The sequence below is a fragment of the Tachypleus tridentatus genome, chromosome 6, assembly GCF_004210375.1.
Source record: "Tachypleus tridentatus isolate NWPU-2018 chromosome 6, ASM421037v1, whole genome shotgun sequence".
Classification (NCBI taxonomy): Eukaryota; Metazoa; Arthropoda; class Merostomata; order Xiphosura; family Limulidae; genus Tachypleus; species Tachypleus tridentatus.
In genome coordinates this window covers 10,022,010-10,048,386 of record NC_134830.1, presented here as the reverse complement: position 1 = coordinate 10,048,386, position 26,377 = coordinate 10,022,010, and the positions used below count along the sequence as shown (strand labels likewise).

The 26,377-nt window shown below is 30.7% G+C and overlaps 2 protein-coding genes across 3 annotated transcripts in view; both read left to right on the top strand.

Moving 5' to 3' along the window:
• LOC143251916 (26S proteasome regulatory subunit 8) overlaps positions 1-26,377 on the top strand; it is a 291,595-nt gene that overhangs the window by 41,299 nt on the left and 223,919 nt on the right. The gene's annotated exons all lie outside the window — the stretch shown is intronic.
• Positions 278-26,247, top strand: LOC143251917 (26S proteasome regulatory subunit 8-like). The gene is made up of 5 exons (XM_076503283.1): positions 278-288; positions 6,309-6,462; positions 17,325-17,423; positions 21,598-21,795; positions 26,025-26,247. The coding sequence occupies exons 1-5, from the start codon at positions 281-283 to the stop codon at positions 26,076-26,078; spliced, it is 513 nt and encodes a 170-aa protein (XP_076359398.1). The 5' UTR covers positions 278-280; the 3' UTR covers positions 26,079-26,247.

Sequence of the window (26,377 nt, the reverse complement as noted above, 5' to 3'; positions counted from 1 at the left end):
TTGTTTTATATAAGTGTATAGCTAAGTACATAACACACCAAACTGTACATTTCAATTTAGGGTGTACTACTTTATGGACCTCCTGGAACTGGTAAAACACTTTTGGCTCGTGCTGTTGCCCACCACACAGATTGTACATTTATTCGTGTCTCAGGTTCAGAGCTGGTGCAGAAGTTCATTGGAGAAGGATCAAGAATGGTTAGAGAATTGTTTGTTATGGCCAGGTAGGATTTTGTGTTTTGTTTGTTATGGCCAGGTAGGATTTTGTGTTTTGTTTGTTATGGCCAGGTAGGATTTTGTGTGTGTGTGTGTCTTGACAGGATTTTGTGTCTTGTTTGTTATGGTTATTGATGGCCCAGGTAGATGTCATATTCACTTGCTTGTTATATGCTAATAGGAATTTACATTATTGTGTTTGCATGTTCAAGAGACACTTTGCATTGTTTTGTTTCTCACAAAGGAATTATTTATTTGGGAAACAATGAGCCAGAGAAGGCTGTAGCAGTTTGTCTTACTGTAGTATGGCAAGACTACACTGGGAAATGTGTCCCAGTTGCAGTGACAGAGTTAAAATTCAAACAAAATGTTATCCCTACTTTGGCAAATCACTGTAGTTATGTTAGTCTAAGCCAAAGTAGGATAAAAATTTTTAAAACTTAAGAAACACAGTTTTTGTAGTTTTGACATTATTGTTTCAATACTTATTGTTGTGATAAAACAGTATTACTGTAGTAAGCTAGCTAGGTCATGTATATATCAACCTATGTTTGTCGTTATAAAATTTGAAAGTTTTTTTATTATATTTGTTTTCTCTGTTATGGCCAGTTATGGCCATAAATTTTATTTGTTATGGTAAGGAAGGAATGTGTCATTTTGTTTGTTATAGGCCAGTAGGAATTTGTATATTGTTATAGTCAGTATTAAAGATCTTATATTGTTTCATTTATTATTTCCAGGTAGGATATTAAATTATTTTGTTTATCATTAGGAAGTAGTGTAGTTTTTATGGCTAGATAGGATTTTAATTTGTATGTTATGGTCAAGAAGGACTTTATGTTTTGTTATGGCTAAATAGGATTTTAATTTGCATGTTATGGTCAATAAGGACTTTATGTTTTGTTATGGCTAAATGGGATTTTAATTTGCATGCTATGGTCAAGAAGGACTTTGTTTTGTTATGGCTAAATAGGATTTTGTTTATGCAAGATTTTTTTTTTGATAGTTTTAAGACAGAGGACTTGTTTTGTTTTTTATTGTCAGATGGGATTTTAAGTTTACTCTACTTGAGAAGGGTTTAATGTTACTTTCTTTTTTGAATATATCTCTGTAGCATTTTAAATTATTTTGTTAAGCCCAGTAAGATTTACAATTTTTTCTTATGGTCATTGCCACTGAGGGTGACAGAGGTTATGTTTTCAACTCTGCACGTGTGTTTGTTGGCAAGATTTCTTTAAGATGGCTGAATGGATTTGAGCAAAAATTGGAACACATTTAGACTATGACACATCTTATGAGACATTAGTTTTTGGAGGGTTAAGGTCACAAAAATTCTGTTTGTTAAATGGGGTCTGATTTTTTACACTATTTCTGTTCCATAACTCAGTCAAAAATTATCAGATTTTGATGAAACTTGATTGAAGTGTGTAGAATATTATTCCTAATTGTCCTGTAAAAGTGATCTATGTTTGGTTGTAATGATGGATATGGATGTGTTTTCATATTTTTTTAGGGCTGAGTATGATCGATGTTTTTCTAGTTTTGTTTGTTATGGGCAGTAAGATTGTTATTTTTTTATGTTCAGGAAGAAATATACTTTCTGTTTGTAATGTTGGGTTTAATTTTGTTTTTGCCACGTATTATTTGATGCTATTTTGTTGTTTTGTTAGGGAAGAGATTTATATTATTTTATTAGTTAGTTGTGACTAAGTAGGTTATTATTGTGTTTTAATGTTTAATGAGGTAAAAGATACAGTCAAAAATGCCTTTTTGAATGCCACTCATACTTGATAATGACTTGGTACTGGGGGTCAAAACAATTTTATAATTAAACTCGGAACTTCTCTACCATAAATATTGCTATTATGGGACTTGAATTAATTATTACATTGATTTGTTTGTTGTGGCCAGCTCGTAACATGTATTTTATTTGTTATAGTAAGGATTAAGGACTTTAAACTCTCTCAACACGAGCTCAGCTGATTTGTACTTGTGTAAAGTATTTATAGATTTGAAACCACTAACTTCTAATATAGTATATATATCTTCACAAAATTTGGCAGTTTTTAGGTAAACATCGTAAGTCATACAAAAAAAAAAATATTTTTGTGAAATATATTAAATAAACTAAAAAAAGATTTGTATGGGAATGTATTGAGTATTTGTTTTAAATAGTCTATATGCAAAATAATTTTCATGGCAAGATTAAACATACTTTTCTTCATCTCAAAAACTTGGTTCTGATTTGTGTACTCTAAAAGCTTCCTAAATATATTTCATATGTTTGTTTTCAGTGAAACCTTATATTTCATCTGTTATTATCTCTATTCTATCTCTGTGCAAGGTTGGTTGATTCAACTGACTTTGTAACCACACACAGAGAAATAAATTAAAATTATCCTTTTTTTCTTTCTAGAATGACATGAATTTGTAACATAAAACTACATTTGTTTATACTAATTAGCTTTAAACTTGTAACTGTGTATGTTTATTTATAATTAATTTTTATTGTTGTATTGCTATTTGAGTTATGTTTAACTACTATTTGCACTGTTATAAGTTAGTGATTGAGGAATGTGGATCTCGCGTTGTGCTGTCGAATTATGTTACCCATGAGCTGTTCACGTGCGTGCCTCACGAAACATTTGTATATTATTTTTATGATTTATTTGACCTAATCTAACCTTAACTAACTTACAAATATCTCTATTTTTATATTATAGTTACTTTCATAATAATAAGTAAAGAATAATTATGAAAAACAAGAAATGAAGAACTTATCTGATATTTTTTTCTGTCAATGGCACTCAACCTTACTTTTTTTATACTAATGCTACTAGTGCACTAAATAATTTTTATTTGATAAAATAATGCACCAAAAGCATATGAAATAATAACAAGCAAAAATTAGATAAATTCTCCCAACTATCACAATTTTTGTGACTTTCTAACCAGTCAACAGTAACTTACAAAATCATCCAAGCTAGTCGTCATCTTTCCTGTGGGAACAAAACTTGTACTAACAGTGAAATTGACAGTTTTCAGTTCAGAACACAACATAATACGTCATTTGATAAATGGAAACATTAGCTTGTTATTGGTTTGAGATAATATGTAATTAAAATGTAAAATAGACCTATTAACAAATCAAGAAAGAGAGGATGTGACAGGTCTAATTTTCTAGTTGACAGAAACCAAGAAAATGAGTGATTTGAAACTTATGGATTGTTTCAGCAATGAACAGGAGGGGTCTAATTTTCTAGTTGACAGCTCTGAAACCAAGAAAATGAGTGATTTGAAACTTATGGATTGTTTCAGCAATGAACAGGAGGGGTCTAATTTTCTAGTTGACAGCTCTGAAACCAAGAAAATGAGTGATTTGAAACTTATGGATTGTTTCAGCAATGAACAGGAGGGGTCTAATTTTCTAGTTGACATCTCTGAAACCAAGAAAATGAGTGATTTGAAACTTATGGATTGTTTCAGCAATGAACAGGAGGGGTCTAATTTTCTAGTTGACAGCTCTGAAACCAAGAAAATGAGTGATTTGAAACTTATGGATTGTTTCAGCAATGAACAGGAGGGGTCTAATTTTCTAGTTGACAGCTCTGAAACCAAGAAAATGAGTGATTTGAAACTTATGGATTGTTTCAGCAATGAACAGGAGGGGTCTAATTTTCTAGTTGACAGCTCTGAAACCAAGAAAATGAGTGATTTGAAACTTATGGATTGTTTCAGCAATGAACAGGAGGGGTCTAATTTTCTAGTTGACAGCTCTGAAACCAAGAAAATGAGTGATTTGAAACTTATGGATTGTTTCAGCAATGAAAGTTTTATGATGAGTAATTTATATTGAATTTTATACTTATTGGAAGGATGGAAGATAAAGATGTCTAGAGAAAATATATCACACTAGGGGAAATACAGGATTTTATAGTGTTGCCTTATAAGTTAAAGCTCATATATTAAAATATGGATTATTAACCATTATTTATGCTATACTAATTGGTATAACATAAACAAATGTAGATTAATATAATTTTTAACATAAATCAGAAAGTTCTTGTGATGTGCAGTAAATGGTGTTCGTGGTGATAGGGTTAAATTAATTTGTAATTTCCATGTGTTATGGTCAGGAAAGACTTCATATCTCTTTCTTGTTGATTTGTATGTCAGATTTGTGTCTGAGGGGCATATCATCAAATCTTTGGTTTCAAGACATTTGTTGCACATTGTTTGCTATGATAGTCTTTTGCAGTCATTGTTTTTATAATTTTCAAAGTTATGAAAAGTTAAACCATATTATTTGAAAGCTGCTACTATTTTCTTTCTAACATTTCAGCTGCTATAAATCTCTGCTCTATCTATGTATAGATTGTAAGTTTCTGAGCTTTAGTCTGCTCAGTTCCATATTGAGATTATTGTTGAGTTTCACATGTGCGTCTTGCTTTAAGGTTACAGTTGTATTGGTTTTTCATATTATATTTTCTGTCGTCCAGTTCTATTTGGATTAACACATTGTGTAGGTTACATGAGGTTGCAGTACCAGTTAGTTTCTATAATCAAGTTTTAGTTGGGTTTCATTCAACTTGTATCTTGCATTGAGGTTACAGTCAAATCGTATCTCCTAGTTACTTGTTTCTTGTATCGAGTAATTAATAGTGGGGTATATCTTATGTTGTGAAACCTTTTGTGACAGTTTAATGTAGAAGATTTGGAGGAGAGGGAATACCATTTCTGAAGATGACTGATGTCAGATGAGCTTGAAACATTTTGAAAATAACATAAAATCAAAAAGAAATAAAAGAATATTTTATAAGATATATGATAATATTTGTATTAGTTTTAATAGTAAGTTATTTTATGTAAACCATGTTTTCAACAGTGAGGGCTGTTCTAACTTGTAAACACAATCTTCATATTATTACAGTTATTTATGCTGTAAAATTACTATGACAGTGTAAGAATAGTAAAAATCACGATTAAGCTACAGTTAAAGAATGGGTCTGGTCAGTAGAAAAAGCGTGTGTTAAAGTCTATCAAGTTGTTGGTTATGCATCGTGTAATGGGATACTGTGTAATTATGTATACTTTTTTATGTTTTATGTAAAGTACTAAAACATTTAATAGTTGTTATGCTAAGTTTCTAGTGACAGATTGTGAAATATGTGAGGTTGAAAACATTCGTTCCAACATTCTGAAATTGTACTTGTTTCCTTTCTTTAGGTTTAAATAAGTTAATCACAGCAAGTTTTCCCTTACTGGATAAAATTCATATTTATATGTTAATAGAGATACCACTTTCTGAATATAAAATATGAATAATAATAAAAGAAATTAATAAACGTTTGTCTTTCATTCTGTTGGACATTTCCCTGTCAACAAATATTATCAAACATTCACTTGTTTTTATAAAGCCATACAAGTGATACATGTAATTATTAAGTTTAACCCTTTCAGCACTGAATAACAATTTTTAATGTTTGGCACGGTGCTGAATATATATGTTTGATACTTCAACTAATTACGGTACCAGTACTAAAAGCATGATATCTTGGCAATAACTCAAAAAAAGTCCCTGAAATATTCAGTGATTGTACCCAATACTATATATGTTAAATTCAATACATTAGAGTAACAGGAATAAATGAAGGTCGCCTGTCGCGCTAAGCCTTCAAGTTGACTGTGGTCGCCAATCACACCAAAAGGGTTAATCTAAGGTTTGTAGTATTTGGTGGTTGATTTATGGATTGTATCCCATCCACATTCTTCTTGATGATGTAGACCTTGTGCATATGATGAGTTTTTCCCTTTAGACTGTAATATTCATGTATGATGTAGGTTTTTATATTTGATGGATTTCTTATTAAGGAAGTATGTACTTTTATAACCTTCATGAATATTGTAGTAGGAAGTATGTACTTTTATAACCTTCATGAATATTGTAGTAGGAAGTATGTACTTTTATAACCTTCATGAATATTGTAAATTTGTGTACTTGATGGATTGTTTTTATTTAAAGAAGATTGCACTCTTGACTTTCACCATTAATGCTTACGTGTGTATACTTTATGGTTTGTTTGTTTTTACAGAGAGCATGCACCATCTATAATCTTCATGGATGAAATTGACTCTATTGGATCATCAAGAATTGAGGCTGGGTCAGGTGGAGATAGTGAGGTTCAGAGAACAATGTTGGAACTTTTGAATCAGCTTGATGGCTTTGAAGCCACCAAAAACATAAAGGTAAGAAAGAATTATAAATTTGGTGTATTAATAGTGTAATGTGGTAAGAAATAATTATAAATTTGGTGCATTAATAATGTAATGTGGTAAGAAAGAATTATAAATTTGGTGCATTAATAATGTAATGTGGTAAGAAAGAATTATAAATTTGGTGCATTAATAATGTAATGTGGTAAGAAAGAATTATAAATTTGGTGCATTAATAATGTAATGTGGTAAGAAAAAATTATAAATTTGGTGTATTAATAATGTAATGTGGTAAGAAAGAATTATAAATTTGGTGTATTAATAATGTAATGTGGTAAGAAAGAATTATAAATTTGGTGTGTTAATAATGTAATGTGGTAAGAAAGAATTATAAATTTGGTGCATTAGTAATGTAATGTGGTAAGAAAGAATTATAAATTTGGTGTATTAATAATGTAATGTGGTAAGAAAGAATTATAAATTTGGTGCATTAATAATGCAATGTGGTAAGAAAGAATTATAAATTTGGTGCATTTATAATGTAATGTGGTAAGAAAGAATTATAAATTTGGTGCATTAATAATGTAATGTGGTAAGAAAGAATTATAAATTTGGTGCATTAATAATGTAATGTGGTAAGAAAGAATTATAAATTTGGTGCATTAATAATGTAATGTGGTAAGAAAGAATTATAAATTTGGTGCATTAATAATGTAATGTGGTAAGAAAAAGAATTATAAATTTGGTGCATTAATAATGTAATGTGGTAAGAAAGAATTATAAATTTGGTGCATTAATAATGTAATGTGGTAAGAAAGAATTATAAATTTGGTGTATTAATAATGTAATGTGGTAAGAAAGAATTATAAATTTGGTGTATTAATAATGTAATGTGGTAAGAAGGAATTATAAATATGGTATATTAATAATGTAATGTGGTAAGAAAGAATTATAAATTTGGTGTATTAATAATGTAATGTGGTAAGAAAGAATTATAAATTTGGTGCATTAATAATGTAATGTGATAAGAAAGAATTATAAATTTGGTGCATTAATAATGTAATGTGATAAGAAAGAATTATAAATTTGGTGCATTAATAATGTAATGTGGTAAGAAAGAATTATAAATTTGGTACATTAATAATGTAATGTGGTAAGAAAGAATTATAAATTTGGTGCATTAATTATGTAATGTGGTAAGAAAGAATTATAAATTTGGTATATTAATAATGTAATGTGTATGTGTGTGTATAATTGTCTTAGTTTTGTAAATGTTTAACTTTTGAAGATTTTCACAGTGTCTGAAATTATTATTTTTTCAATAAGCACCAGGTTTTTACTAAGTATAACTAATTATAGTTTGTTTAAATTTGTTAAGCCTATCATAACATAATCCATTATTTTAGTGTTTCAAGTTCTTTTGAGAATTATGTAATAAAACCTTTGAAATGTGGGTAAAGGAAACATTGTAGTTTGACAGTTGTTCTGTGGGTGAGAAGATGTGAAGAAGTTTTCAACCAGTGTACGTAGTCAAACTCTGGTTGAGAAAAATTAGACTTGAGAATGATGTTTGACATTTACTCTTGAGTGAGGAGATGTAAACAGCAGTTATCATACAGTATACTATGATCATGATCTTATTAAAAGAAAGATCACAATTATCCAACATTAGTATTATTATTAAAGAACAATTATCTGAATCACCCTAATCAATTGTTTAATTTTGGTAACAAAATGGTGTTGACATAAGATGATAAAATCTGTAAACTTTGTACATCCAGATCTTGAGATATCTGTTTGCTGTTGCTTTTTCTACAGATTAAGGTGACCAGTTTACAATATTCCCAGCACTGACCACTTTCACTGTTTTGCCCCCCCTGTCTGCTCAGTCGTAAATCTGATGAGTTTGAGGGTTTATAGTGCTAAAAATCTGGTTTCCAAATAATGCATGTCATCTGTTGACACAGTAGTTATTTCTTGAGAATTCTTGCTCCAATCTCTTATACCTCACTTGAATGTCTTAAAGAAATTCTATTTTGCAACTTTCTCTGGCAACTTCAGGGCACCTCTTATCCAGGTACTGCATATAAGCTCCTCATTCTGATAATGTAATCAGTTTCTCGACAATGTGTTCAGCATGGGTTTCTATCAGTAGAGTGTTATACTTATTCAATATCAATGTTGTGACTCTGAACATTGTTGGCATTTTTAAAGTTATGTACATATTTTTGTTTATATTTATACATTGCTTAATTAAAAAATAAACCATACTGATGGTATATAAATTCACAAATTATCATTACAGGAGAGGAATGTTTTGCATGTCATATCTCAGCAGATTTTTCTCAATGTCATAAACCACCTTGATGAATTACCCCTCTGGAAGGCATTAATGAGGTTTGGTGGACTCTTCCTAGTACTTTTGTATTTCATTATTTACATGAACTGACAGTTTTCTCTGCTGATGGTTTTGAATTACCTCCCTGTAACTATTTTGACCATACCTGTTGGACATTAACCAGTGATATTTTCCTTAGTGATTTGCTCTTGTATTTCTAGGGGCTCCTTTATCTTTCACTGGATCCTGCACTGAGGCAAGTGTTGCCCACGCAGGTATTTTTTCTCTTTTCAATTCCACACTATCAATCATTTTCACTATAATTATTACAGGTTGTAACAGACTGTGTTGAAACAGGGGTTTTCTATAATAGCATCTAGGCATCTATCCAGATGGCATTATCTTATGGACCATGGTTGATGGAAAATCATGAGTAAAACGAAAGGGGGGATTCAGTCCATCTCTGTCAATCTTCAGGATGAATAAGTCAGGATCAGCTTGCTTTTAAAAAAATGTAAGAAACTTGGTTCACATATTGCACAATTTCCAAAGCTTTGTTCCTCAGGATCCACCCCATACTCTTACTAGTGGAGCTTAGGAGTCTTTGCTATCTCTAGCTTTCAGTTGTTGGGGTGATGGACAGAAGCTTTTCCTCCAGAGTGTTTGAGTGTGTTCTTCCACTCTTGGAGAAGAGAGTGAAGTTTTGGACTCTTCTACTAGGGTCCCTGGATGTGTTTTTCTGCAGATTTCAGTAGGAGTGGCACATTGTAATTTCAATTCAGATGTAACATGAACCTATCTGGTTGATGAGTGCAAGACCTTTCTTTTTTATCAATGATGCTGTAGTACATTGTTTATGGAATGTGGTCCACTATCTTTTCATAATTCTTGACATCAGGTGGTTCCATTCCTAAATCTTTTTTTGAGTACAGGTTCAACTTTCTTTTCATAATTCTTTGATCAGTGGTGCTCTAGTATATTGTTTATGGAAGGTAGTCCACTGTCTCCTCATAATTCCTAACATCAAGTGGTCCCATCCTAGGTCTTTTGCTTAGCACAGGTTCAGCTTCCTTTTCATAATTCCAGGGGCAAACAGAATCCTCCTTGTCCACTTGGTTGTCATGTGAGGACGAATATTCATAATTCCAGACTGGATGAGTTCTATTCATTCCAAGCTTGAAATGTTGACTTTTGAACTTTTCAAGGAAAGGAGAAAGTTTGTCCTCTTTGGTGTTGCTTCATTTCTTATGCTTCTAGAGGTTCAAAATACATCAGTATGGCTATAGGTTTGGATTCATGTATTCTCAAGATGGCTGGTATGAGTGTTAAAACTTTAATTAAAATAAAGTACGGAACAAAGTTTTGTCCTGAAGATGACCTAAGAAAGATGAAACATTGTTCTGCACTTTATCTTAAAGTTTTAATACCCACACCTGCTGTCTTGAGAATACATTTTTACTTCAAAGTTGGGATTCAATCAAAGTATATATATAACATTGTGGTCCAATACCCTAACCACCAATGTGGGATTTAGATACCACAACCCTCTAATTCCAATCCTGAGTTGTGGAATCTCAACTGTCTGATTGGGACTGGCCTATGCTGATGATTACTCATGATGTTCCACCTTTGTTGTTCCATTTTTAGTCTTGGTACATTTCTGTTTTGTGCAGATGTTTGCTATATGGATCATGCCTGCACCAGGTCTTTGACCTTCTAACTGTGGGATTATAGCTATGTTGACAACAAATGGTAAGTATGTTTTAGAAGTTAACATATTTTTTAAACAGAAATAATATTTCAGTAATACTTACACTGACACTCTTCCACCTATCTCCTTACTAAAAGCCAATTTCTATTATGAAAAAGTGATAACAGTATCAGGATACTTGTATACAGTAGTTAGATAGAGAGCACATTGGAATCATTGGAAAAATCTGCAAATTAGAATTTGCTTAAGGCACTAAAGCTGAATATAAATGACTGAAGCAAGTGTTCTCAGTGCTTAGATGAACAAAGAGTGGAAACCCTGGAGATTGAAAAATAGCAGAGGCAAGTATTACTGAAAATACATTTTCAGTTTAGGAAAATGTTAGCTTTGATTCTCACAGTTGATTCTCTTAGTTTCAGCAAGCAAAACAACAAACGCCTGCTTCCTCATTGGTTGTCCGTGTCTCCAGACGATTCTGGAAACCTACTTGGTCTGCAAGTAGGCATGCTTTGATTAATTTATTTAACATGTTTGAAAGAGCTAATGGAACATTTTCTCTGGCACTTTTAGTGCTTTCTTTCTCTGCATCTATTACACTGCTGTGATTGCATCCACTGTTGTTGCTATGGTAACATATTGAATATTTTGGTACTTTACATTTGCCAGAAAGTTTTGAATCTGATGCATTTTGACATCTGTCTTCTGTGATATATACAGTAAGTTTTGAATCTGATGCATTTTGACATCTGTCTTCTGTGATATATACAGTAAGTTTTGAATCTGATGCATTTTGACATCTGTCTTCTGTGATATATACAGTAAGTTTTGAATCTGATGCATTTTGACATCTGTCTTCTGTGATATATACAGTAAGTTTTGAATCTGATGCATTTTGACATGTCTTCTGTGATATATACAGTAAGTTTTGAATCTGATGCATTTTGACATCTGTCTTCTGTGATATATACAGTAAGTTTTGAATCTGATGCATTTTGACATCTGTCTTCTGTGATATATACAGTAAGTTTTGAATCTGATGCATTTTGACATCTGTCTTCTGTGATATATACAGTAAGTTTTGAATCTGATGCATTTTGACATCTGTCTTCTGTGATATATACAGTAAGTTTTGAATCTGATGCATTTTGACATCTGTCTTCTGTGATATATACAGTAAGTTTTGAATCTGATGCATTTTGACATCTGTCTTCTGTGATATATACAGTAAGTTTTGAATCTGATGCATTTTGACATCTGTCTTCTGTGATATATACAGTAAGTTTTGAATCTGATGCATTTTGACATCTGTCTTCTGTGATATATACAGTAAGTTTTGAATCTGATGCATTTTGACATCTGTCTTCTGTGATATATACAGTAAGTTTTGAATCTGATGCATTTTGACATCTGTCTTCTGTGATATATACAGTAAGTTTTGAATCTGATGCATTTTGACATCTGTCTTCTGTGATATATACAGTAAGTTTTGAATCTGATGCATTTTGACATCTGTCTTCTGTGATATATACAGTAAGTTTTGAATCTGATGCATTTTGACATCTGTCTTCTGTGATATATACAGTAAGTTTTGAATCTGATGCATTTTGACATCTGTCTTCTGTGATATATACAGAAAGTTTTGAATCTGATGCATTTTGACATCTGTCTTCTGTGATATATACAGAAAGTTTTGAATCTGATGCATTTTGACATCTGTCTTCTGTGATATATACAGTAAGTTTTGAATCTGATGCATTTAAACATCTGTCTTCTGTGATATATACAGTAAGTTTTGAATCTGATGCATTTTGACATCTGTCTTCTGTGATATATACAGTAAGTTTTGAATCTGATGCATTTTGACATCTGTCTTCTGTGATATATGCAATGTTTAATGAAAATCTCCTGTTGCTTGTCCTCGCAGTTCTCATTAAATGATGGCTTTGCAAAGATCTTTATATAAATCATGTTATGGTAACATCATGCCCTCAGCCAAAGTCTAATAGGAAAATTATCCATTTACCAAAAGGGAAAATCATTGTATGTCTTCTAGTTCTTTTTGGTTTTTCCTTCAGCAGACTCTGTTAGGTTCCTTGCAAGAGAGTTGAGGAACCAATAGATATGGAATACTTTACATTGTATGGTTGACTCAAAGAGTCTTTGTTAATTATTGTTTAACCTCTATGAATCTATAGAAAATGTTTAACAGTTTGTAAACATGGCTTACCCATATGCTCTGAGCATGAAGAAGTGAACAAAAGCTGCAGAATACTGTAATAATTTATAACTTGGTTGAAGCAGATAAATATATATATGTTTTAACATTGATGTAATTTATGAATTTGGTAAGAAGTAAACTGTATGGCCGTAATTATAAACAGGAACAACATTTCAAATACACAATAAAGACTATATAGCTGATGGCAAACACTACAACTTTACAAGGAGTTAGGATTACCTTTTGAACTTTGAGGATTGTATGAATGTTATAAATAAGAAGTCCTTCAATCAGTGTGCTTTCAAAATGCAGACCTTTATTCACCAGGTGTAAATTATGGATGACTAAGTAATGCAGACTTTTATAACAGCCCAGAAATGTTTTGATTAATTTCTAGTCAGTTGTTGCACGTGTAACTCGTTTCTGTTGTGCAATATGACAGGAAACTTGGATGTTAGAAATTAAAAAAAAGTCAGTTTTTGTTTTAAAAAAGGAAAAAAAAATGTCAAGAAAAACTACAGGGTGTTTGAAAAGTCTAGAATCATGGATGATTTTCTTGATGTGTGACTGAGTAAGGCACTATCAAAGCATGAGGAGGTGAAGTTCTTCCTGCTTTAATCAAAATTCATGTCGAATTAAAGGACAGAACATATTCTGTACAATTCATGTTGAATTAAAGGACAGAACATATTCTGTACAATTCATTTTGAATTAAAGGACAGAACATATTCTGTACAATTCATTTTGAATTAAAGGACAGAACATATTCTGTACAATTCATTTTGAATTAAAGAACAGAACATATTCTGTACAATTCATTTTGAATTAAAGGACAGAACATATTCTGTACAATTCATTTTGAATTAAAGGACAGAACATATTCTGTACAATTCATTTTGAATTAAAGGACATAACATATTCTGTACAATTCATTTTGAATTAAAGGACAGAACATATTCTGTACAATTCATTTTGAATTAAAGGACAGAACATATTCTGTACAATTCATTTTGAATTAAAGGGCAGAACATATTCTGTACAATTCATTTTGAATTAAAGGACAGAACATATTCTGTACAATTCATTTTGAATTAAAGGACAGAACGTATTCTGTACAATTCATTTTGAATTAAAGGACAGAACGTATTCTGTACAATTCATTTTAAATTAAAGGACAGAACGTATTCTGTACAATTCATTTTAAATTAAAGGACAGAACGTATTCTGTACAATTCATTTTGAATTAAAGGACAGAACGTATTCTGTACAATTCATTTTGAATTAAAGGACGGAACGTATTCTGTACAATTCATTTTGAATTAAAGGACAGAACATATTCTGTACAATTCATTTTGAATTAAAGGGCAGAACATATTCTGTACAATTCATTTTGAATTAAAGGACAGAACATATTCTGTACAATTCATTTTGAATTAAAGGACAGAATGTATTCTGTACAATTCATTTTGAATTAAAGGACAGAACGTATTCTCTACAATTCATTTTAAATTAAAGGACAGAACGTATTCTGTACAATTCATTTTGAATTAAAGGACAGAACGTATTCTGTACAATTCATTTTGAATTAAAGGACAGAACGTATTCTGTACAATTCATTTTGAATTAAAGGACGGAACGTATTCTGTACAATTCATTTTGAATTAAAGGACAGAACGTATTCTGTACAATTCATTTTGAATTAAAGGACAGAACGTATTCTGTACAATTCATTTTGAATTAAAGGACGGAACGTATTCTGTACAATTCATTTTGAATTAAAGAACAGAACGTATTCTGTACAATTCATTTTGAATTAAAGAACAACATATTCTGTACAATTCATTTTGAATTAAAGGACAGAACATATTCTGTACAATTCATTTTGAATTAAAGAACAGAACATATTCTGTACAATTTGTTGAAGTGTCTGTAGTTCCAGGGTTTTCAGACACTTTATATACTGAGAATTGTTAAAGTTAAATAATGTGATGTGTAGATTGATTAAAATCATAAATAGATAAAAACAAATAAAAAGTATTATCATAAATAAATATTGAGAAAGATTAGGGGTAAAATAAAGGATCCACACAACACGTGAAAATACAAAACTTGTAACTTTCTGAAATGGAAATTATAACTTGTGCTCACGATTGTTACAGTATAGAAGGTAAATAATGTTGATCAGATAATTTCTTTAGTAACTTTAACATTTTTTATTATATTTTTTGGAAAAAGTCTTTAGTTTTTATGAACGTGCAGGCTAGACAACTATATTATTACATGGATAACAATCATTTTGTGGTAGAGTGTAATTCACTTTTGCATGAACAAGAATATCTTTAATTATTTTTGTTTTCAAAAAAGATACAATGAGAACTTATGAAAAATTTGTTTCATATGATCATTTGGCTGTTGTACGTTAGTGCTTCAGCCGAGGTGTATACCAGTGCAATTTTTAATCAAGCCTTAAGAAAATATTGAGAATGTATTCTAAAGATGACTGGTTAGGTATTAAAAACTTTAATTAAAACAAAACACAGAACAACGTTTCAGCCTTCTCAGGTCACCATGAAGATGACATAAGAAGGCCAATATGTTGTTTTCTACTTTAATTAAAGTTTATAATACCCTTACCAACCATCTTACAGGATGTAACATTTCACACATGAAGCTGCCCCTCCCCTTCTCATTACTACTTTGTTAAATAACCTTTAATCCCATATTTAAAAGACAGATCTGTCATCAAAATCATCTTTATTTAATCACATTTCAGTTGTTCCCATTATATCAAAATCCTTCATTACTACTACTGCTTTAAATTAACCTATTTTGTTCCTTTTCCTTCTAGCATTACAATAACAGTTAACCCTTATAACTACTTCTGTACTCATTTCTTATGCTAAACTTTTCTTTTCTTCTTGTTCTTTATACATTTATTTTTTTCTGGCCTTCACCACTGTCTAGTCCTGGTTTAAAATTTCCTTTATAGCTAAGTTAATAGTCTTAGTAAATAAGCCAGTCCCTATCTACTTAAATGTAAACCATCCACTCCAAAAACCTCCCTTCACTGAACTGTTCCTTCATGTCCAATCAGCCAATCTGCTCATCCTTACATACTTGCTTAAGCCTAACATTTAGCCCGATCAACCTAATTGTAACATCATGCCCACAGTTAATTCTGAGCAATATCCCTGATGAAATTCAGTTATGGTCTTCTACTTTAAATGCCTATCAACCCCTTGTACTTATATTATTTCATCTGGCTTACCTCTCCCCACATCATTAGCCTCGACTTACATCACAAATCTGCATCTCTACTAGTCTCCTTTATTTTATCTCCTGCTCTTTCAGTTTTATTTTTCACTCGTACCTTTAGGTAGCATAATATGATTATTTTCTCCTTATTTACCCCCACGTACTATTCTATTCACATTCCTTATCAAGATATCACTGTTAATTATTGTTATATCCACATTCCTTATCAAGATATCACTGTTAATTATTGTTATATCCACATTCCGTATCAAGATATCACTGTTAATTGTTGTTATATCCACATTCCGTATCAAGATATCACTGTTAATTATTGTTATATCCACATTCCTTATCAAGATATCACTGTTAATTATTGTTATATCCACATTCCGTATCAAGATATCACTGTTAATTATTGTTATATCCACATTCCGTATCAAGATATCACTGTTAATTATTGTTATATCCACATTACGTATCAAGATATCCCTGTTAATTATTGTTATATCCACATTCCGTATCAAGATATCCCTGTTAATTATTGTTATATCCACATTCCGTATCAAGATATCCCTGTTAATTATTGTTATATCCACATTCCGTATCAAGATATCACTGTTAATTATTGTTATATCCACATTCCGTATCAAGATATAACTGTTAATTATTGTTCCATCCACATTCCGTATCAAGATATCACTGTTAATTATTGTTCCATCCACATTCTGTATCAAGATATCACTGTTAATTATTGTTATATCCACATTCCGTATCAAGATATCACTGTTAATTATTGTTATATCCACATTCCGTATCAAGATATCACTGTTAATTATTGTTATATCCACATTTCGTATCAAGATATCACTGTTAATTATTGTTATATCCACATTCCGTATCAAGATATCACTGTTAATTATTGTTATATCCACATTCCGTATCAAGATATCACTGTTAGTTATTGTTATATCCACATTCTGTATCAAGATATCACTGTTAGTTATTGTTATATCCACATTCCGTATCAAGATATCACTGTTAATTATTGTTATATCCACATTCCGTATCAAGATATCACTGTTAATTATTCCTCTCTTTGTTTTACTTCTTAACAATACTTCCTGATCTGTAAAAGCCAAAGGCTGATGAAATTTGTTACTCACAGAATACAGTCATTATAATTAAATTCAATACTTTTTACTCTAATAGTGCTATTTCTATTCCTGAAGGTGAGTTGTTAGCTGATGTATCGCAGTGGTTTTTATTTCATTAATTCTGCGAAAAAATAAAATAAACTATTTGAATGTTGTAGTGAATTTTTGTCTGTTTGAGACATATCAGTAATTGCCAGTTTCTACTTTTGTTTGTTATAGGTCATTATGGCAACAAATAGAATTGATATTTTAGACCCTGCACTATTGAGGCCTGGTAGAATTGACAGGAAAATAGAATTTCCTCCTCCTAATGAAGAGGTAAGATGTTCCTCTGTCACACATGATTATCCTCCTAATGAAGAGGTAAGATGTTCCTCTTTGTCACATATGATTATATTAAATTGAAGAGGTAAGATGTTCCTCTTTGACACAGGTGATTATATTAAATTGAAGAGGTAAGATGTTCCTCTTTGATTATATTAAATATTTTTCTGCTCCTCACAAGGTTTTACTTGCTTGCATTGAAAATTTAATTATGCTACTTTATGGGTCACGGGTTCAAACCCCCATCACACTAAACATGACCACCCTTTCAGCCATGGGGGCATTAGAACTTGACGGTCAATCCCACTATTCATTGGTAAAAAAGTAGCCCAAGAGTTGGTGGTGGGTGGTGATGATTAGTTGCTTTCCCTTTCATCTTATACTGCTAAATTAGGGATGGCTAGTGCAGATAGCCCTTATGTAGCCTTGCACAAAACTAAAACCAAAACACTGCTTTATTATCATGATTTACAGATATACTAGACATAAAAATGTAGCTAATAATCTAATTTTAGTGCTATATATATAAATTTCAAGTTCTTAATTTTTATAAGGTAATATTAAAACAAATCCTCAATCAATTTCCCATAGTATAAGAATTGTGATATTTTCCTTCTCTAATTTATTTACCATTCCTTCATGAAATATGTAATGTAACATAAGTTACTCATTGCTGTAATTGTATTACTCAGGCAAAACTTAATTTTTATAACCTTTATAGCCTTCAATCTTATTTGGAGCCATGAGCTAGAAAATCGGACATTTCTTGCCACGCTGACTTCTCTTTTACAAATTACCAGCTGTTCACTCTGGTGTTTAATATTCTATCATTTATAACCAATAGAAAGACAGGGTTTTAATAAATTAAATGATTTATCATATGATGTTGTTTTTCATTTAGAGAGTTGTCTATTCTGCTTCCAGTTCTAATGTTTTCCCATGAGAAATTTGTCAATGAGCATAGCAGAATTTTTAACAACTCTTACCAAACCCGTTAGAAAGCCAGAAATTTTATAACAGTTACAGGGCATTGTTTATATCTGTTATTATTCAATGTTCTTTGGTTGATTATTTAATTATATAAAAATTATTTAGTGCAATAGAACCATCAGAACAAAGATGGTAAGGTTAAGTTTAATCAACAGAAGAAAGGTCAGTATTGTATTTCATATTTTTTCTTTAATTAACATTATAAAAGTAGTTGAAATGCAAAAATTAGAATCTTTTTAGGTTATATTAGGTAAAATAAAGAAAAAAATTATTGTTTTTCATAAGGTAGGCTTGTAAGTAACCAATGTGTTATATAATATAGTAGAGTAATGTGAGCTATGTTTGCCATTTGATTTATAACTTCTGTAGTGGGATTATTAGTTAAACACAGTTCAACTGGTGAAATTGACCAACCTTGTGAGGATAGAGAAAATAACTGATAAAATTTATTGAAAAAAATATTTGAAATTTATTTAGGAGGTCTCAGAGACAATAAAAATGATACATGACAGTTACCAAATGGAAAAATGGTAATTTTAATCTTAACATGAAAATCATGTTATACTTAGAACTGTCTGTAGAAAAATGTTTAGCAAAAATACTTCATTAAAAATTCTTATTTTTTGTCTACAAAAATCTTTTTATGCTTACTGAAAGCTTGCAAAAATTTGAGGATACACAAAACACAGTGAAAGTTACATTGTGGAAACTAAAGATCAGTTTTGTGTCACAAACTCAGCCTGTTCAACCAAGCCTGTAGCAAGTGTTAAATTATTTTGTACCATTATTTTTAAATAATTGTAAATCTAGTTGTTCATTAGTTTCTCCTTTAAATGGAAGATGTGAATTGATATATATATATATATATATAGTGAAATTAAATAAATACATTTAAATGTAGTTAAATAAGTGAACAAAATCATGAGGAAGGACTGCATTCAAAACAGCAAATCCAAACCTCTGATTAATTATAATCATAGTTTTTTAAGCCATAAACAAAACATTAAAATTAAACAAAATATGCTGCATATCTTTAAAAGGATCCTAGGGTACAAGCTACTATGTGGGATTATAAAATGTGCACTAGGTTTTGGAGGTGACTGTGGAAGTTGGATCCACATTGTAGTGGGGATACACCATCTATCAGTCTTAACCTCCAATTTGCTGGTCTCACATGGGAAGATTAGAAATCAGGAGAGCCAGATGTGGGTGCTCAAGCCCACAACATCCCACATCTGTATCACCTTCCACTGCCTGCAGACAGTTGTGGAATGGTGAATGCTCTCCCAAGTTAAAGTAAGAAAAAAATAAACATAAAAGAATGAAAGAAAAACAACAAATAAAAAATAAGGAAAATAAGGTACTACCATTTGGGGATAGGTAAGTTAAAACTTGCATCTTGAAGTTTGCATACCTGTCCCAAGTGTGGTAGAGGCACTAATTAAAACAACTCTGAACCATATCAGTATACTAAGATTACTGTGACTGTCATGCTTTTATATGTGGCTCAATGTGGTACATCCACATAAAGTAGTGCCACTCTCTTAAATGACCTTATTTTAACTGCAGGAAGTGAAGCGTGATATAGACGTGGGACGTTGTGGGCTTGAGCACCTGCATCTCACTCTCCTAATTTCTAATCTTCTTATGGGAGACAAGTGAATTGGAGATTAAGACTGATAGACCGTGTGTCCCCACTGTAATGTGGGTCCTACTTTAATAGTCACCTCCAAAACCTAGGATACATTTCATAATCCCACATTGTAGCTTGTACCCCAGGATCCTTTTAAAATATGCAGCGTGTTTGTGGGTTAAAATTTATGGTTATTTTATATATAAAATTTAAGAATCTGTTGGTTTATCTAGGTCATTCCATCTCACTAGACGAAACCTCAATAATAAGAACTTCGAGCCACCCTTATTTTTTGAGTGTTTACCGGTTATTCCTTTACAACTTTTTTTAACTTTACTGTGTCCACTACATCTAAAGGTAACCCATTCTGAAGGTCAAACACACTATCAGATAGAACTGCCTTAGTTGAAGGTAACTCCCACCCTGCTAAAATATAGATGTTCATTAGTCCTGCCACTAATTGAAAAAGATAATGCATTAACACTGTCTCTTTACTTAACAATCTTAAACATCTCAATCAATTCCCCTATAATTTCTTTTTTGAAAAGAAAATAGTTTAAGGAAGTCCAATGTTGTATGACAACCTTTCCATCCAACTGCTTCTAACACTTCAGTGTCTGCCTTAAGGTAAGGAGGCCAAGCTGAACACAGTACTCCAAATAAGGCATAACTAACGACTTGTACTGTGAAATTACATCTATATATTTGTATACAGTGTTTCTGAAGATCCATATAAGAGAAGAGGTAGTTTTAACCTTGAGGTAGTTAATGAGACTAATTAGGTGATAGTATTTGTTCTGTGGTATGTTGTTTTCCAGTTTCTCATTTGGATCACTTTTTCATTCAGTATAAAATTTTATCTTTTGAAAATTAAAGATAATAAGAGAGAAGTAAGCTGAGGAAGATATTCATATTATGGTTTGTGGTTTGAAAGTTGGGATGGATCTCATTTTACAGTGTTTGAAATAAGTGTAAAAGGTAATTGCTACACAGCTGTGTTAAGACACTTGCAACAGGTTTTTAGGAAGGAGACAAACAGTAATAATAAACAGAAACATCATTTTTTGAATTGGACTTTTCAGAATTTACAAGTTCCATCATGAGTAAGTTCTAATAGAAGCAGTTTTAATAAGGATGTGAAATTATGTAAAATAAAAATGTTAGAATCTGTAATGTAGAACATTTGGATGCACAAATATGTAGCTACACTTTAGTTGGTGAACAAATTGATTTAAAGTATTACAAGAATTTGGGACTTGATTCTTTAGTGCAGACAGAAACTTTCTTAAAGCTCTTAACTTTTATATGACACACATTTATTGGTATAAAACATCTTAATATGAAGTGAGATTATTTTGTAATTCTGAATTTGCATATTTTTGTCTTTTTTTGGTTATTTAGAATATGACGTTAAAATAATTTAATGAAATAATGAGTTTAAAAATCATGAAAACATGAAAGTAATTTGAAGATTTTGTTAGTTTTTCTAAGTTATTTTTATATATCTTCAAAGAGGTTATTAAAAAAATCTCCCCTTCCCAATAGGCTCGACTTGATATCTTAAAAATTCACTCACGTAAAATGAACTTGACAAGAGGTATAAATCTAAGGAAAATAGCTGAGACTATGCCTGGTGCATCTGGAGCTGAAGTGAAGGGAGTTTGTACTGAAGCAGGAATGTATGCACTCAGAGAACGTAGAGTTCATGTCACACAGGAAGACTTTGAAATGGCTGTTGCTAAGGTAAGAAGGAATTTGTTTTTTAGTTTAATAAATAAATTATGATGAATGAGTCAGAAAATGGGGTTATATATTGTAGCCTACGAGTTGAAATTCCATTATAATTTGGCCCAGCATGGCCAGGTGGGTTAAGGTGTTCAACTTGTAATCTGTGGGTCGCAGGTTTGATTCCCAGTCGCACCAAACATGCTCGCCCTTTCAGTCGTAGGGGCATTATAATGTCACAGTCAATCCCATTATTTGTTGGTAAAAGAGTAGCCCAACAGTTGATGGTGGGTGGAGATGACTAGCTGCCTTCTCTCTAGTCTTACACTGCTAAATTAGGGATGGCTAGCACTGATAGCCCTTGTGTAGCTTTGCCCAAAATTAAAAAAAACAAACTTTTATAATTTATCTAAATTTGAGGATAAAGTATTATCTTATTAGTTCAAAGTTTTTATGATGTGACATTCATATAAACTCAGATTTGTCTGTTATAATGTAAATATGATGAATGTGTCGTTGTATTCTGTTTATACAAACTGACGTGTGGGGATTGTCTTGTGAAGTTGAATTTATTTATAGTGTGTTTGTTATTACCAACTCTTTATTTAGAAATTCATCTATAATACATCATAACTTTAAATTTCTTTATGGTATATTTATACAGGGTGTTCGGAAAGTCACTGTGCACTAATATATTTATTGACATATACAAAACTGCACAGTGACTTTCTGAATACCCTGTATAAAATTGAAGGTTGGTGTATATGGGTAGTTTGAATTTTTTTTTGTGATACCTTGTTTATTATATAAACTGGGAGAGTTATGTATTATTTCATTGGTCTTAATTTCCTTATAGTATCATGCTTAAATATGGATATGTGATTAACTCATTAGCTTGAATTCCTTTTTGGTATCATATTGGTGTATGATTTTTCACTTGATTAAGTTTATAATTATAAAAATTTAAAAGATAAAATTTGGTTTAGGATTATTTCTTTATTGTATTATGTTTACATAAAAACATATATTTAACTCTTAATTAACTCTTTAGATCTGATTGCTTTATGATATATTTTTTGTATAAAATCAGAGATTGAGGTATGATTATTTTGTTTATTCAAATTTCATTCAAATAGCATATTAAAGTTGGATACATTTTGTGTGGGGATTATCATGTTATTTCGAATTTCTTTATGATATCTTGTTTATGTAAATCTGGACTTAGATACCGGTGTATGATTGTCTCATTAGCTTTTCTCTTTGGCATCATGTTTGTACAAAATCAGAGTTAGAGACTGATTTACAGTTATCATGTTAGTTTAACTTTCTTTATAGTTTCATGCATATACATAAATTCAAAATTAAATTTTTATGTATGCTTATGTCATTAGATTGAATTGCTTTATGATATAGTTTTTATATAAACTCAGAGTTGGAGATAGGTAAATGATAGTCTGAGTTAAATATGTATGATTGTCATTAGATTGTATTTCCTTCAGAGCTAAGTGAATTAATCAATACATCTGATTACCAGTGACCACTGAATACACCAGTTACTGTCTCATAAACTGATTAATCAAAATTACTATTTTTGATTATTGAAACACAAAAATAAGCAACTAATAGAAATTAGTTGTTATTATGATTGTTTTTGATTATTGCGACAATTGATTAATCACCCTTTCAATTAAACTGATTGTCATGAAATTAGTTTGTTCTGGTTACTACTGTTCCAAAACTAACAAAAAATTAAAACAAGAAAATATGAACTAAAACAGGAAGATAAATACAAATTACACAAACGTTGAAAAAAGTATGAAGTTACCGTACAACTGTTTGTATGAGATGAATGGAGTGTTGAGTGTACATGTTAATTGATTTGCAAGTATCTCTAACTGCCCAGATCTAATTTATGATCGTTATGTAAACTAGGAAATTGTTGTATCTTTAGTTTAATAGTTTGAAATACTTTAAACTAGTGTGTTTATGTAAAATTAGAAGTAGATACTGGTGTGTGATAATATAATTTCTTTTAAGTGTCTCTTTCTGAGCAGCTGTAAATGTCTGACAGATTAGCTGTTTGTGCTGGTAATTGGTAATGTAGCATTCTTCATTGTAAGAAATTGTGAAAGAAAAAAGTGAACATTTACTAACAAGAATTTTTCTGGTAACTAATGCATTAGAAAAGTGTTTGGATCATGCTGATTCAACGTACAGAGATCAAGATTTTGACACGTCAAACTGTAATGTTTCTCTATGTTAAAAATACTTCCCTTTATTGAAAAATGGAATATGTTTTTAAAGAACTCCAGTTTTTGTAGTATTTTAAACATTTCATCAATGAAGATATAATCAAACCCTTGCATGCAGCCCTAGTGAAGGTTGTGAAGAGAATAGGTAAAATTGTGTCCTGTCATAAAGAAATGGTTATTACACAAACCAAAGTGTAAAGTTTTTATGGATTTTTGTTCGTGGTTCCATTCAGTAGATGGAATTATATCTTATGAGCCTCAATTACCACTCCTGACATTAAGATCTTGTATTTTAGCACTATAGGTAGTGCAATTGTATTTATTATTTTAGTCATATAGCTTGATAAATATACAGATGACCACAATATTGCTCCATTATAGTGATATTGTGTTCATAACTCAGAGTTAAAGACTACTATATGAATATTTTGTTTAAATTTCTTTTTTAATCCAGTTATATAAACTAGGAGATTGGTATTTCATTACCTCTTTAAGGTAGTGTGTTTATATGAACTCAGGATTAGATATTCATGTAGGGTTATCCTTCCACTTCCAATTTCTTTATAGTGTTATGTACATATGAATTGAGAGCTAAATACTTGTATGATCATACCATCAGAGTGAATGTCTTTGTGATGTCATTGTTACATAAACCTAGAGACTGGTGTATGGTTATCATATTAATTTCAATTTTTTAAACACTAGAAACTGATGTATAATATATAAATTTGGGATTAATATATGGTTACCTCCTTTATTTGATTTTCTTTTTGTATTTATATAAACTCAGGGATATACATATTTGTTTGAGATTATCTTGTTCAACTGAATTTTATTTTATCATTTTCATATAAATTCAGCTATACAAAGTTGTATATGATTATCTCATTATGTTCAGTTCCATTACAATAGTAGAAGTATATAAAATTACAAGATCCTGTCTTGTCTCTTTGAGTATAGAATAAGGTAAAAGGTTTTACATGTAGTCTGTAGGTATCAAATGGATTAATGCATGAAGCACTTGATGTTTATTTTATCACTAAATTATTCATTATTTTTTCTGCAAAAAAATCTCAAAAATACTCTGCAAACATAAGTTCATATAAGTAATTAATTTTACAGTTTTACATTTAATAAATTAATTAAGTCAGTAACTTTATTTGTGACTTAACTTCTACTTATAGTTCATATGCTTCTGATAAGATTTTAACTGTATCTGTACCTAAGTAACAGTTTAAACTTGACAGGATATACATGTAGCTTCCTTGTTATATTTATTGCGATTGTAATTTCTACTCCAAGTGAAACTGTTTTCTTGGCTGGTAAATAGATGTTTATAGTTCTTAATCTGGTTATCCTAGAATAAAATTATTATTAATTCTTACCCTAAAATTTGATTTCTAAATGACTTAAAAGGATAATAATTACAGTTCACTTATTTAATCCAGCTCACACTGTAACAGTTGTTCATTAAAAGTGATTATAATATGGCACCTCGATCACTATTGTGTGTGTCTTACTCCAGTCAGCTTGATCAGTCCTGGTATTGGACAGAAGGCCTTGTCAGCACAGGATATGGTGGACATTATGTGGTTGACACAAGTTTTCTTTGCTTTCAAACATTTTGTAATTGCAAGTTTCTACTTGTTAGAGGGGTGTATATTTACAATATTTGACATCAGGGAGATGCATATCATATTTTTGTAGACCTTAATTTATGAAGATCGATTTATCACTCAAACTGTTGAGTTTTCACTTATAATTTAAATTTGCAACATCATTAAAATAAATAATGATGTATTTGTGTAAAAACAGCCAATGTGCTGATATATAAGTTAACATCACTAAATTAAGCACAGTTTGGTTCTTTGGTATGTGCTACATTGTTAATAGTCTAATTATAACTTTATTTATGCATTATCTATTTTGGAATACAAGATCAAATTAAGTGAATGTTAAGGCTGTTTTTAAAATGTTTATTTTGACTTTTTGCAGGTCATGCAGAAGGATTCTGAAAAGAACATGTCAATTAAAAAGCTCTGGAAATGAGATTATGTTTCAGGACTTCTCCTCCCACTCAAGTCTAAATACCCAGGTTTTGAGGTTATTTGAACTAACTCTCATGAAAATGAAACTTTTTTTTTTTCAATTCTACATTTTTGAACTTCTATGACAGTTGTATTTAGCAAGTTCTAATAAAATGTAAATTATTTCCAAATTTAGAATATTCAGTGTTGATTTGTTGCAGTTATAAGAGAATATAAAACTTCTAATTAACTGCAGGACAAAGATTTATTTTAGCATTACAACAATCTTTATAATAATACACTAATAAGTATTGTGAAAGT